The 15,848-nt window shown below is 33.7% G+C and overlaps 1 protein-coding gene across 1 annotated transcript; it reads left to right on the top strand.

The window, feature by feature from the left end:
* The first annotated feature begins 12,836 nt into the window (after window positions 1–12,836).
* LOC143572418 (IQ domain-containing protein IQM2-like) lies at window positions 12,837–15,826 on the top strand. The gene is made up of 8 exons (XM_077057589.1): window positions 12,837–13,460; window positions 13,545–13,659; window positions 13,750–13,815; window positions 13,895–13,983; window positions 14,091–14,181; window positions 14,269–14,508; window positions 14,600–14,701; window positions 15,081–15,826. The coding sequence occupies exons 1-8, from the start codon at window positions 13,075–13,077 to the stop codon at window positions 15,750–15,752; spliced, it is 1,761 nt and encodes a 586-aa protein (XP_076913704.1). The 5' UTR covers window positions 12,837–13,074; the 3' UTR covers window positions 15,753–15,826.
* Window positions 15,827–15,848: the final 22 nt, after the last annotated feature.

Genomic DNA, 15,848 nt, shown 5'->3' with positions numbered 1-15,848 from the left:
ATGTATATGCTTTTAGTTTTTTAGTGACACACTAAAAAATGCTTTTCTTAATGATAATAAGCAACTTCCAAATAACAAGTAACTTATAAGAAAAAATAAATTTAACTAAATCCAAATTATAGTTGAATAACTAGTAGTATTAACACCACCCGCGTTGCGGCGGGGTGTAAAACCGTAAATTTACATATCCACTCAACTCGAAAGCATGAAGTTACCATCATTACCAACACTGCAATTTGGTCACCTTCCCATCGCCAACGGTGAGTCACTTTCATTAGCCATTATGAAAACCGAACAAAAAGTAGAGGTAATATTGAAGCACGCACGCTCATTTGCGTCGTAAAATTAGACTGAAGCATAATATATAGAAAAAAATAACCAAGTCAACTTAACATCTACATGTTGTGACGGGACCTTTAAACGGGAAAAATGGACATAAAAACGATGAACCACACACACACGTTGCAACGTGTTAACTCGTTAAATTTAGACCAAAATATTAACAAAAAATTGTAAAAAATGAAAAGTATATGAGACAAATGAAAAATGTTAAGGATTAAAACTAAAAATATTATGACATATTTGAAAACTATGAAAATTGTTGTGGTTAAAAATATAGAAACAAAAAATTTTTATTAACATCACAACAAATAGGATACAACAATGTATGCATGAAGAACAAATTTTAAAACACAATACTCCCATTTTTATTATTATATAAATATGCACCATACTCAGTTACTCAATCTGTGCTCTCCAGCTTGCAGTTTTACTTTTTCTTTTAAATTAAAATCAAAGGAATAAATATAAATTTAAGTATTCAAAATGAATATAGTCAAATTCCCGTTAACTTCTAAACAACTTCCATGTCGCCACCTCCTGCTTCAAGAACATCCATGAAAAATCACTCTTAATTTTATAAATTAGTTTGTAAATTAGATACGGCAATGGTTATTCATACACCCTTTTTGGTTATTCACACACCCTCTTAACACACATCAAATCTATACATACACTCTATAAAGGGTGTATGAATAACACATCCCTTATATACTTTCTAATGATAATGAATCTCAACTATTTACGATTCACATGCCCTACAACCATTTTTAAATTCTTTTTACGCCTGAAAATATGACAGGACTTGTTTTGTTTTGTTTTTTTACGATTTTCTTTATACACGTTACACATATAAGTTAAAAATACACAATCACACATGTTAATGTTAAAAATACACAATCACACATATTAATGTTTAAATTAAAACTAGACAGGTGCCCGCGCGATGCAGCGGGTGTTTGAACTTGTTAATCACGTAACAAATATAAGTGTTTATTGTTCGGTTAAAACCTTAAAAGCGTTTTAAACCGGTCATTGGTTTGACTTTTTTTTTCTTTTTCTTTTTTTACTTTCGATTTGTTGGTAGGTTTCAAAATTTTCAAAACGTAGTGGACGGTTGGTTCGGGGTTTATACTGGCAACCGACCATATGAAACCAGACCAGACTGTAAATGTTGAATGCATTTTAATGTTTTTTATTATTAATTATTAGATATGTTTTGTAATATATATTAGATATAGTTAAAATTATATTGAACATAATATTTTTATTACAAATAACTTGGCTATACAATTTCAAATTAACCTAATTGCAGTATGATTCACTTTGTGATCTTTTTTTGTTATTATTTCACGTCCTAGATATTACATTAATATTTACCATTTATGTGGCTAAAATTATTATTATTTTTTATCCTCTCAAGTATCATATTATGTTGATGTTTAGTTAAATTTGATGGTACATTTAAATTAATAATTATTTTAAACTAAATTTATTATTAGAGTTCAATCTGTGAAACCAAACTGGAACCAGGCCGTTAGTAACTATTTGGTTTCAACTTTCAATGGTTGAGTTTGGTTTTGGACGACAAAGAAATCAGTATTAACGGTTTGACTCACAAGTTTAACTTAAAAATCATCAAAACCGAAATTGAACACTCCTACGTAACATATTAATTTATTTAAAATCAAAAAAATTATAACAATATCATATCCAAATTAAAGAGAATAAAATGCTCGTTTTTATGGTGTAATTTTTTTATAAAAATATTAACGTTTGAAAAGGCTATAGTCGTTTAAAAAGCATGGGTGGGAAGTTAGTTTACAACTTAAATTAAAAACATAATATGGTTAAAGATGAGGGACCAAACTTGTAAATTGAATAAATTGTGTTTAAAAGACAAGTTTACCCTTACTAACACATTGACACCATACTTTAAGTGTTGTAAATTACTTAAAATATGTGTCTTAATTTGCTCTTGTTTGATGTATTATATATAATATAGATATAGATTATAACTTTTTAAACACACATATGAGTAACTGCTACTAATGCACGTAATGTACTTAACAAATGAACATGGATTTCATCGGTTACCTTCAAGGCTTCATATAATTACCCTTCTCTATCATTATTTACTTGGATATTTTATTTGACAGCAAGTAATTGATACATCTGGAGGGTAAGTCTTTTTATATATCAATCATCACACACTTTTGCTTTCATTTGATCTCCTCGTCATAATAAACTGTTCAACTTTTTGAGCCGACCCCCAAACAGATTTTCACCACCACCGCCGTTGCTACACCTTCGCCTAAAGAACAACCTGCAGTCACACATCAGTAACCAGCATCATCTCCTCGTCATATCATCGTCATCTCCTCACCACCACCCCTACTGCTATTTCAATTTTGCCTTTAATCCTCGGTTTTGGGTCTGCCCGCCAGGTGTTCGATAAAATGTCTCAATGAGTTAATCGTTTTTTTTGGGTTTACGGAGGGGAGAGCAACTGGCGGTTGCTCTCCTTTCTCCTCTTAGTTCGGGTTTTTACTCCCAAAACTCAGCTCGAGTTTGTTTGTTGGCCTTTTTGTCGTGAGGGGTTATGACAACGGCTCAGATTGTCAAAGGAGCCCCATCTGGGGAGGTGGGCACGGGAGGTGGACATGGTTTTCGGTTCGACATCATTTCTCGTGGTGGATTAATTGATGAGGGTGCTATGTCTAAGACCCTAGAAAATAGTGTGGGTTCGGTGGGTGTTTGGCCATGTCTTTTTAGGGGGTTCCATTGTTGCCCGGATGGACGGGCGGGGTCAAGGGGGATCTCTCGGTTAATGACGCATATCAAACGACTTCATTTGTCGTTGGATGAGCGGAAAGGGACCCTACGGGACGCCATTTCCACGGATTGTGATTTATTTATTTCGGTTGGGGAGGCTTTTAAGGCCTCGGACCGGTGGCTATGTGGGGTGTGTATGCGTCCAAATGCTCTTAAACGAACGTGTCATCATGCTGATGGAGTCACCAAGTACAACGAGGGTGTGGGAGCTGTGGAGGAGTTTATTGTGGGGATTGATAAACCACATGTTATGAGGGATGTTGCTCCCTTGGGAGGGATAGTGGTGGATGAGGTGCTCCTTGACCGCGTCTTCTCTCTTCCTGTCACAACTGTTAAGAGCATCCCTCATAGTTGTCGTATGGCATTTGCTCAACCGTTAACTGCGGCTCTGGGTAAGGTGGTTGCTATGCCAGACTCTGTTGAGGCATGGGTGAAACTTTTCTTGTTACCGCGGTGCACGCTGCGTGTTTTCAGACCTTCTAAACGTCAGGAGCGCAGGTCCGGTAATAGAAAGTCTTTGCAATGTCAGAGTATTCAACAAGCACTAGCAGGTTGGGGTGCTAAGGATGGTTTTGATGCGCTTATTTTATCCCTTTTTGCCACACCTATAGGGGTGAACTCGAGTCATGGGGAGCCTCTCGCTAAGCACGATGATGTTGCGGTATGCGCTAATGTGAAACAATGTTTACAAAAAGTGGCGGACGGGCATTTTACTGCCGCCATTAAAGTATGCTCTTCAGGGGTTGCACCTTTCGGCAATGACACTTTGAAAGCGTTAGTGGCTAAGCATCCCAATTTGCCCCTGCCGGTTATGCCTGCTTCATTGCTTTCTGAGCCTCCTCTTGTTGTTGATGAGGATTGTGTGCTTGGATGCATTAAATCCTTCCCTAAAGGGACGCCATGCGGACGAGATGGATTGAGGGCACAACATATTTTGGATGCATTTTGTAAAGAGGGGTCGCCGATCGCTATTGGGCTACTAAAGGCTACTACTGCGATGGTTAATTTATGTTTGGGGGGAGATGCCCAAGGGTTTTGGCAGAGGTCATTGCGTCGGCTGCTCTCACACCGTTGCTCAAACCGGACAATAGGATTAGACCTATTGCCGTAGGTGCCATATGGAGAAGATTGATCTCTAAGGTGGCTATGAGGGGTGTTGGGAAAGACATTACTAAATACATGTGCGACTTTCAGTTTGGGGTGGGAGTCCCTAGTGGTGCAGAGGCCGTTCTTCATAGCGCGAACAGGTTTTTAAGTAATTTCCATTATGGCGGGTCATTGGCTATGCTTACTATTGATTTTTGTAATGCCTTCAACTTGGTGGATAGGACTGCCCTTCTGAATGAGGTTCGGGCCCGATGTCCATCTATTTCCTTATGGGTGAACTTTTTATATGGGCAACCGGCCAGGCTATATGTGGGGGATGACCACATTTGGTCCACCGGGGTTCAGCAGGGGGACCCTTTGGGACCTCTTCTTTTCGCCTTAGTTCTGCACCCACTTATTCATCTAGTCCAGAGTTCCTGTAAGCTTCTCTTTCACGCTTGGTACCTAGATGATGGTACAATTATTGGGGACTCTAAAGAGGTTGCCAAAGCTTTAGATATTATCAGGTCGGAGGGTCCCCGCCTGGGCCTTGAACTTAATATTAAGAAAACCGAAGTATTTTGGCCGTCGTGCAATGGGGTTAAGGTGCAGGAGGGGGTGTTTCCCTGTGAGATTGGAAGACCGGTGCTAGGTGTGAAACTCCTCGGGGGAGCCGTTAGCCGGGATGCCGCGTTCATCAGTAAACTTGCTATGAAAAGGGTTTCGCGTGCTGTGGAGTTGATGAGCTATCTCCCGCATTTGCGCGACCCTCAATGCGAGCTCCTTTTGCTCCGCTCATGTATGGGAGTTGGAAAGTTGTTGTTTGGTCTCAGAACATGCCAACCTGTGTATGTAGGGGAAGCAGTTTCTGTGTTTGACAATGGCCTTCGGGGGGCGATTGAGGACATCGTGGTTTGTGGTGGTCCCTTCTTTGGAGATTTTCAATGGAGGTTGGCATCACTTCCGACTCGTTTTGGAGGTTTGGGTTTATGTTCAGCTTCAGACGTTTCTACTTATGCGTTTGTGGCCTCGAGGGCCCAATTTTGGGAATTACAAGACCACATTCTTCGAGGTTGTGGTATTGATGGGTTTGATTCCGATTATGGGAGTGCGATAGATCGGTTGCACATTTCACTTCCCGATTTTGACATTAGCGGTTTCTCTAATAAAGACACCGCCCCCCCTAAAGCCCAACATGCTTTGGCGAGTGCCCTTTATAGTGGAATCATCAAGAGTTTGGAAATGAAGTTTGATTTATCCCCTCGTCAGAAAGCGGTGTTTGAGTGTCTTCGGGCTCCTCGGGCTCAAGATTTCTTAAGTGTTCTCCCTACTGAAGGATTGAGCCAACATATATCGGCTTTGGAGTACCGGGCCATCCTGAAGTATCGGTTAATGATCCCTTTGTTTCCGGTAGATGAGTCGTGCCCAGTTTGCCGTAAGGTTTGTTTGGATTCTTTTGGCGAGCATGCGGTTCACTGCAAAGAGTTGCCTGGGTTTAAGTACATGCATGATTTGGTGAGGGATATTCTATGTGATGTTCTTAAACGAGCCAGAATTTCGGAAACTTTCTTACGGATCCTCAAGAAGGAAGATCTACATTACGATCGACCGATATACTTGTTTTTGGGTGGGTAGGGGGAAAACACGCTTGTGTCGACCTCAAAGGAGTGTCCCCTCTTGTTGGGATTAGGGACACTGGATTTGTAGCAGGCTAGGCAACATTGAAGGCGGCATCGGGCAAGGTTGCTAAACACGAGAGAGCTTGTTTGGAGAATCAACACGTGTTTATCCCCTTCGCCTTTGACACTTTTGGTTTCTTAGCTCCGGATGTCGTGAACCTTTTGAATAGGGTTCAGAAAGTTGTGTATAGTAACGTATCAGCCCATAAGAATCAAAACTTTATTTTTAGTCGGATTGGGTTTGCTATCCAAAAGAGGGTTGCGGCGCAACTTGTTGCCCGCTTACCTGCCACTTCATTGTAAATCGTTTGGATGTTTCTATGACATATAAAATGAGCCAACAAGAGAATTATTATATAAAATATATTATGTTTCGAAAAAAATTAACCGACTATGAGTAGTCAAGGATAGAATAACTGAGGGACTGTTATGAAGAATCTTGTGAGAAATGGGTGGCAAAAAATGCCATACATAAACGATTGTTAATTGTGCTCTCTCGTAACGAGCAAAGTGGGAGGCATAAGTATCTGAATGAAGAATCCAATGAGTTCAAGTTTCAGACTTTTGATGGTTTTTGTGTTGTACCGTTGTAGCATGGATGTCGATCGGCATTGTTGGTCATCTGGTGGTAGCAATTCCGACAAAAAATGAGAGATTGAGAGTTGAGTCTATAGTGAAAGCATAGGAAGAATCAAAGATATGGCGATGCTGGAATCAAACATAGCCAAACTCCAGGAAAACTGAACGTTCTTAAATACGAGTCTCTAAGCATCCACTTATTTTTTTAATAGTCGAGTCGCACCTAGCGATTCATTTGCATTAAAACTAGTATTACAAACCTTTGTTTGTATACTAAATCCTAATTGTAGAGTTTTCTGCATTCATTTTAACTACTTTCTTAATGACAAACTAAAGGATAATACTATAAGAAAAGAATTTACCGTTAAGAAAGGTTAACATATCCTCTTATGACCTCCTAAAAGTTCCACCAACGATTACATAATTTATGTATAATTGAATTTTGTTTAACAAACTAAAGTACTAATAAATTAAACTTTATAAAGTTTGAAATGTAAGTTGTCTATGTGATGGCATTTATATTGTTTAATTAATAAAACAAATTGTTTTAAAGTTTTACGTATTTAAACAAAAGTTGAGGAAGCACTTGACACTTGTTATGAAAAGGTGGAGCGGTGTGAATAGAAGGTAGTATTAGCTGGGATTGATTTAACTTTTGCCAGCAAATTGGTCAAAACTACGAACATACAATTTGGAGTTTAATTTGACCCAATAAATGCTACAGAAAATAAGTGTGTGTGTGATGAACCATATTAGTCGTAACCGACCCGACAACCACTAGCTTGATCTAGCGATAAAGATATATGACGTTCAATTAAGTGATTGTGGGTTATAGTCTCACTTGAGGCATATGAATGAAATAAGGTGGAAAAAATATAGTCGTTAAAAAGAGTTGTAACCGACCCAAGTGGCTTCACTGTGTAATGTGTATGTGTTTTCAGAAATAATTAGTCCAAATAGTCGGTTTTTACTAAAACAAGAAGAGTGATCCAGAATAACCATATTTATTGAAGAATATAAACGACCCGAAAAAATAACCTGAATATTCATATATTTATATTTCAAATAGGTTTAGTTTGTAAAAACTATGGAAGCGAGACAAGTGTCTATTAGTTGTGTTAAGATGGAATTTTGGGTAGTTGGTATCCTAACGGGTAATTTTTAACCATATAAGACCATAAATGTTCGTACACTATACGTGGGATATACATACGATAAATAATTAGTAACAAGTACCCTATGATTATAATTGCGATAACCAAAATCCATTTTATACCCGGTCTAACTCTGTAACTCATATTCTCTAATAGGGGCCTTTGATCCGCCAAATTTTATTGAATTTAGATTGATTTCGAACTCTGTTCAAATTCTTTAACACGTTTTCTTGTGTTTTTAAGAAGATCATAATAAATAAATAATTAAAACTTTATACATGAAATGAATGATACATTTCATCATAAATTCGAGCTTTTGCATTTTCCGTTTCTTCGGATGATATGACGGGTCAATCATTTGATTCATAGTTTGAAAATTCATGATGTAACAATTTAGTGTCTAAATTGTTATTTTATAACATTTTGGGGGTTATATTTTACTTAATACATTTATTTGGATATAAATTATTGTGTTACAATTTGAAACTGTAAAATATTACTTTATAAAATATAGACCGATACCGTTTACAACTAGTTTTTTATAAACTTATTCACAAGTCAACCTAAAATTGATTTGAGATAAGCTGATTATCTCGTATAGTTACTATACACTTCCAATGAGAGTCTCACCTGAATTTAATATAAGCTTTGATCATTGATTTTTATTTTCTATTGATAGTTTAGCATTTTATTGTTTGCGATTTATATAATTTAAAAATTTTGTAACCGATTATTTAAGAACTTTTATAAAACAAAATTAAAGAAAATCATCAAAAAAATAATCAAGCGTGCTCATAAATTAGAAACAAGCTAACTCAGTTTACTCGTTAAACGGTGTTATCATTTTTTTTTAATTTTGTAGTATGATAATGTTTATACTTGTTTTATTTATCCATCTACTTCTCTTTCCGTACACATCAACACACTCACTTTTCTACTTTTCTATTATTAAAAAGAGAATATTTTATATTTGGTTTAAAGGTTGGCATTTTGACTTGCCCATGAATAGTTATACTAAAGAACGAATTCAATATTCATTTAACACGTAAAGTAGTGACCCCAATTTCAAAAGGTGTTCAAAGGTTTTGTTGTTCAAATCTCTCTTTTTAGATACATTCAAACTTGGAAATTGTTAAAACAAGTCTTTGCAAGGAAACTTGTAAACTTAGTATTTTGTTAAAATCTCTCTTATGAAATACAATTTTCTGATATCCAATTTTATAAAATAATAAGAAGAATAAGAATAATAATAATAATAATAATAATAATAATAATAATAATAATAAACTTTGTACGGTGGTTAAAGAAATCACGGTTTCAACTTTCAACCCTACATCTTTTTCATTCTTAATCGAGTTCTTATAGATATTGAACAATATGAGAATGTATGTAATACGCATGTCTAGTGCTTTAAGTATTTGTGTTTCTAAAGCTAGCCAAGAATGTAATGTATGTACTTAGTTGTTGCATATTATATCAATTATATATTTGCACAACGTACTACAAAAACGAGCACAGGTGACCGAAACCAACGACCGGAATATTGAGTGACCAAATTAGCGAAAAAACGATGCGGTTGTAAATTTGTGATAAAAACAAATGTTTTGGATATAAGTGCTTATCATTGTGTAAAGAACATGATTAGTGGATAATTTACCAATTTACGCTGATCATATCCTATGGGAAAACTCTTTTATAAAGATTATAGATAGAAACACGTACATTGTTGTTCATTGTATATTGTAACCGTATGTTGAGTTGATTGACAACACAAGTATATAACATCTTTCAGAACAATATTTTAACTTTTGAAAATATCCTTAAAACGTTATTACATAATTTAATTATTATATTGTATTAACATACAATTTCGTTGAGCTTATAAATTAAAAGAATAAAATTTTATTTATAAAAGTTTAGAACATATATGTTAATTTAGTAAATCATAGAAATTTTCTAGTAACTACCCGAAAAAATAAGAAAAATAGGTTTACCAGTAGAATAAAGAATAAGAAATTTCCTTAAGTAAAAGTCAAACATCACCACATTAAGTTTATAATTGACTTGTTCGAGTCGTCGCTAACGTGGGGACTGAGGAATGAGGATGTATATTCCATTGTCCTTGACTAGTTGAGTAGTTGTATATGCTTTGTTTATGGTTTTATAGTAGTAAAAAAAAATTACCTTCAATTCTCTATATATACACCTCATCACAAGGAACAGTTTAAACTCTAAATCTAATATATCTTCTACAGGTGAAAATGAAAGTCAATATATAGACATATAGTTGATGAAATCAGGTATAGTATTAATATGTATGTTTTTTCAATGGATAGGTATATTGTTTAATCACTCATGCATTTTTTAATGAAGTTTATGCACTTTTATTTATTTTCTAGATTTAAATATATGAATTTAGATATATATTAAAAATGAAAAATAAAAAATACCTTCATGATTCTCCTTGAATCTCCATCCGCCCTTAAAAAATCTTCATACACTTTCTATTAGAAAATAATTAGATTTTCATATATATTAGAGATATGGTATGTTTTGAAGATGTTTAGAGATACCTTATTATTTTCAATTATCTTATCGAGATCTCTTTGTATTTCTTCCCCTTTATAATGGGGTTTAGATTTTCAATAATAATCATGAAATCATTGTATACCATATACATTGGGAGAAAATACTAACAGATCTCAATTAGAAATGATAAGATATCTCTAAATATCTTCTATACATATCATTTATATCAAAATTATCTATATATCTATAATAGGTAAATGCTAGACTATAGAGGGAAACAAAAGTAAGAAGTGTGATAAAGAATAAGAAGTGTGTGAAAGATTTGTGGCACAAGAAAAAACCCTAAAAGAAAGTTAAAATATATATATATATATATATATATATATATATATATATAAAAATCATAACTCAAAATATAAATAAATAATAAAAAAAGTAAAAAAAAAAAAACTAAAATGTTTCTCACGTCTTTCTCGTTCAAAAAAAAACCATAAAAATAGACAATGTTGAGAAAAAAGATACGATGAAGAAAAAAAACAAAAAACACAATTACAAAAAAAAAATACAACAGACCGCAAAATATAGCACAAAGTTGAAAAATAAAACACAATATAAAGAAAAAAACAATGTTAAGGAAAAAAGATACACTTAATGACGAAATAAAAAAACACAATGATAAATAAAAAACACTATGATATTTCTCTCAATAATCTTTTTGTGAACGAAGAAGACGGGGGAAACATCCTTGTTTTTTATTTTTTTATTTTGAGTTATTATATTTTTATTAATTTATTACTATTATTTTTTTAGGAGGTTTTTTTTTGCCACACATATTTCTCATCCTTCTTTCTATTGTCTCATTTATAGAATAACTTGACACATCTCTAAAATATATGAATATCTTACGATACTCTCAACTTTTAATATAGCATTCTTTCATTAGTTGACCATTCTTCATAATTCTCCGTAAATGTTCATACACCTGTATACCCTTACAATTACAAATGCATAATAAAGCCATCATCAATGAATGCAATGCTTTTGGTGAGTGAAAGGTGAGATGGTTGATAAGTTGTGAAGGAGAAATGAGAGAAAAGAATTTTGCACTTAAGTAAGAAATGTATAGGAAAGTGATCATAGAGTGAGAGAGAGAAAACAGAGAAGGTGGATACGATGATCTGCCCAATATCCTTTTATAAATTTTGACTGATTATTATGTATTGGGCTTAAGGTATAGCCATTCAAAAAAATAAAATAAAATTGGGTTTAAGGTATTTTACATTTTTACGTACACATTTTTGTAAGCACTTGTAAAAGGTATTTTATGTAAACACTCTTCACTTTAAGGTTCAAGGTATTTTATTGTAGTTTTGTAATTTTGACCTCATAAATATAATAATCAATTTAAGACATATACTTGTAAACTTAAAAACTAGCATTTTTTCAAAGACGAGTGTCAAGATAAAAATATATTAATTTGTTTATAGGCTTATTGGATAATCAAAGGTTATTGTTTTTGTTAACCAAGCTAACAGCCTACAAAGTCTTTATTAGACAGACTCATTTTACCTCATAGCTAGTCGATAAGATCATAAATTGTTAAAAAGAAACCCACGAGACTTTTAAAATAGTTATTTAATATTTTGGCCAAGAAACAAAGCATAACAATCATATATTCTTTCCTTTGTTGTAAAACCATGGTTTAAAGGGTTTTGAAGCCATTTCATCAAGAATCTATGTATGCGAAGTTCTAATTGTGATTCATGATGACTTTGGGGTGGCTAAACTTGAAATATGCCTATTTGTTTAGGTGACTTGTCATCTCCGGCTCTCCATATAAAATAGAAGATGACTCCGACTTAATTAGTAGATGCATATTCGAATATTCATTTTTCTTTAATATTCTTATGCTTTATCTTTACAATACTTTCCCGTTAATGTGTTGCTTGGTTTCCTCACGGCCTTATGCTTCTTCACCGCTACTTTTACCATTGTAGTATATACCAAAGTAAGGATAATGGTAAAATTGAGTGTCCGACTAGTGACAGTATTCCTCACTTTTTCACTAATGTTTTTGAGTCTAGAGTTCTTTTAAGTGTGACACGTCTTAATATTTGCAATCGAGATTCATTGTAATTCAAAAACGTGCACAATTCTTTTATTTAAACACGGTTTTGTTTAAACAGATTAGCATATTGAGCTTACTAACCCCAAAAATTATAAGTAATAATCTGTTCCTCAAATACAATTTATATATAAAAAAAATCTTTATAAACACCCACCAAAAACAAACTTAATATTATTTTAATTTCTTTTTCAACCCCTTTAAAACTTTGTTAGTAAACACACCCCCTGGAAACTGCTTGACCCCTTCTATTTAAGATGTCCCTCATTGCCTTCAAATTGTGCATTGCATTCAGTTTCACAATTCCACAATTACACAAAATATTAATAAAAAACTAATCTTCATATCTGCAAAGGTAGCCTGTTTTGTATTTATTCTATATCTGCATTATTTGATTTAATGCCTGCAAGGTGTTCGTTGAAATGCCTCAATGGGCACTGAGTTTGCAAACTTCACTGTCAAGATTTTATTTTTAGTCCCATTTTGCAAAAAAAAAAAAAGTTTTCTTGAATTTGTTCATGCTGTGTAAATTAGCCACATTTACTGCTTTATCTGATCACTTAGTTTAACTTTTGTCACAGCTCATTACAATTCATATTGTTTGCTGTTTGTTTGTATTAGGTGTCACTTCTAGCTAGTTTGAATTGAATAATATCAAATGTGTTATAATCAACAAGATCTTGATCAACTATAGTTATAAACTAATGCATATTATTAGCAGGAAAATCAAGCCTTTTGGAGAACTTGCATGGGGTTGTCGTTTTCGTGCCCGTTTGCTGTATACGCCGATTTAGAATCAGCCCTGAAATCCATCAGTTTAGAGGATGATCATGAAGTTAAACAGTTGGGATTATCTTGTAGTTTTAAGATCGAATATTATAAACCATCAGCAATGCAGTTAATGGTATCTCAAGAAATGAAGATGGAAGGATCAAGCTTCAAACTTTCTTCAGATAAACATGTTGAAAAGACCGAAATGCCCTCGGAATCCTTAAGATCTGATAATGTGTTGGAAGATTTTGAACAACCAGGGAGCCCCAAACATGAGGCAGCCGTAAAGTTGCAGAAAGTTTATAAAAGCTTTCGAACGAGAAGAAAGCTAGCAGACTGTGCGGTTTTAGTCGAACAAAGCTGGTATGCGTTTAAATTGTTTTATCTCAATATAATTACTGAATTCATGTAAATTATAGTGTTTTTGATTCATTTGTATTTTTTTAGGTGGAAGGTGTTAGATTTTGCAGAGCTTAAAAGAAGTTCTATATCGTTTTTCGAACTTGATAAACAAGAAACCGCTATTTCTAGATGGTCTAGAGCAAGAACAAGGGCTGCAAAGGTAAATTAATAAACTTTATATCAAAATTTGAAAAGGGTATAACAAAATTGTTATTTTGAAAAAAAAAATGTTATTTTCTTGATTTTTCAGGTTGGAAAAGGGTTATCAAAGAATGGTAAAGCTCAAAAACTTGCCTTGCAACACTGGCTTGAGGCAGTAAGTTAAACTATCTTCAATTATTTTTTTTAGAATGTGACTGATATAATTATTAATTACTAATTATAATTCTAAACAGATTGATCCAAGACATCGTTACGGACATAATCTTCACTTTTATTATGGAAATTGGTTGCATTCTCAAAGCAAAGAACCCTTCTTTTACTGGTAATAACTAATAACCTTAACTCATAGCAATATTATAAATTATAATTATAATACTAATATACATAGTTCCCATATTTAATCTAATATTATATTCTATAAAAACTCAGGTTGGATATAGGAGAAGGAAAAGAAGTGAACCTTGTTGAAAAGTGTCCAAGATCAAAACTTCAACAACAATGCATCAAATATCTCGGCCCCGTATGTCACTTTTTATTTTATTTTTATTGTTTTTATCAACACGAAGAACAAATGCTTACCATATTTTTGTTTTTATTTTTTTTATAGATGGAGAGGAAGGAATACGAGGTTATGATAGAGGATGGAAAACTTTTATATAAACAAACCGGGGAGTATGTCGATACGACTGAATCATCAAAGGGTTCTAAGTGGATTTTTGTTTTAAGCACATCAAGAACTTTATATGTTGGAATTAAAAAGAAAGGTTTATTTCAACATTCAAGTTTTTTAGCTGGTGGTGCCACGTTAGCAGCCGGGAGATTCGTGTCTGAAAAAGGTGTCTTAACGGTAATTAATTTTAGCTTAATTAACGTATTAATCGATTTTTCTAGCTTCAAAATGGTATGCTAATTTTAAAATTTTTGTGATTGTTTTATAGGCAATCTGGCCTCACAGTGGCCATTATCGTCCCACACAAGAAAACTTTCAAGATTTTGTTTCGTTTCTTCAAGAAAACGATGTGGATACTACTTATGTCAAGGTAAAAACAAATAATTTAAGGTTTTTCATTCTTCTTTATTTAATATTATGATAGAATATAAGGATCAATATTAATCAGATTTTCCAAATAATTTAAGAACCTTAAGAACTTTTAACTTTATGTTTATTTTATATATTTCATATTAGTTGAGGGTAATTTTGTCTTTTATTATATGTAAACGTGTTATTACATATGTGTAATCACAAAATTACATATAATAAATGACAAAACTACCCTTAAATAGTATTTAATATATAAAATAAGTAAATAAAATGATTGGTTGTTAGGAAGTATTGAAGTTCTTAACTTTTCTCAAAGTTCTGAGGAGATACAAACCCTACAATATAATGCTAATTAACTTTTTGTTTATTGCTATCAGATGGATTCAGATGAAGACGATAATGAATCATTTAGCAAGCAAACCAGTAGCATTCACATAAGAACTCATTCTTCAGAAGAAGACACAAGTGAAAAGGAACACTTTGAAACAGAAGACGCGCGTGTAGATGATCACACCTCAAAAATGAATATTATCATGAACAAAATTACTTATTTACCCCAAGAATCACCAAAGAAATCAAGATTGTCAAGATCTTCTAGTAGAAAACTAAGCACTCTCAGAATACCAAACAAAGATGACATTTTTATGACCTTAAACACCAAGAATCAAGTCGTTGAAGCAAACGACTCGATTGGGCCCCCCAACATTCACGCCACTCCAGCGCCTGACGTGTCAGAGTCAGACGATGAAGAAACTATTCCTAGGGAATTAATTCTACAAAGAATCGATTCACGTAAAGGAATAAAATCTTTTCAACTGGGGAGACAGCTGTCGTGCAAATGGAGCACGGGAGCTGGGCCCCGCATCGGGTGCTTGAGGGACTACCCTACTGAGCTGCAATCACATGCATTGCAGCAAGAAAATTTGTCTCCAAGAAGTGATCCTTGTAATCTTAAGTATACAAATCAGAGTTCTTTTTCAAGAAGCTGTGGGCCCTACCGAACAAGATCTTCCCCGGTCCAAATAAGTGAATTTACAGAGATTTTTTGATTAATTTTTAATCTTTTTTAGGATGAATATGAAATTGACATAGGCATTTTATTCATTCTTTTTGAAAAGTTCATTTTTTTATATCTTGAAACATTA

This window comes from Bidens hawaiensis, unplaced genomic scaffold (genome assembly GCF_021521415.1).
Source record: "Bidens hawaiensis isolate Kalapana, Puna unplaced genomic scaffold, B.hawaiensis_p1.1 tig00025843_1, whole genome shotgun sequence".
In the NCBI taxonomy this organism is placed as follows: Eukaryota; Viridiplantae; Streptophyta; class Magnoliopsida; order Asterales; family Asteraceae; genus Bidens; species Bidens hawaiensis.
Note: the sequence above shows the minus strand (reverse complement) of the source record. Positions and strands in the feature narration are given on the sequence as shown.

What these genes read in the sequence shown, in the direction of transcription:
- LOC143572418 (XM_077057589.1), top strand. Translation starts at nt 13,075, where the DNA reads ATGGGGTTGTCGTTTTCGTGCCCGTTTGCTGTATACGCCGATTTAGAA. An exon ending in CTGAAAAAGGTGTCTTAACG is followed by an intron (nt 14,509 to 14,599) that starts GTAATTAATTTT and finishes ATTGTTTTATAG; the next exon opens with GCAATCTGGCCTCACAGTGG. An exon ending in TGGATACTACTTATGTCAAG is followed by an intron (nt 14,702 to 15,080) that starts GTAAAAACAAAT and finishes TATTGCTATCAG; the next exon opens with ATGGATTCAGATGAAGACGA.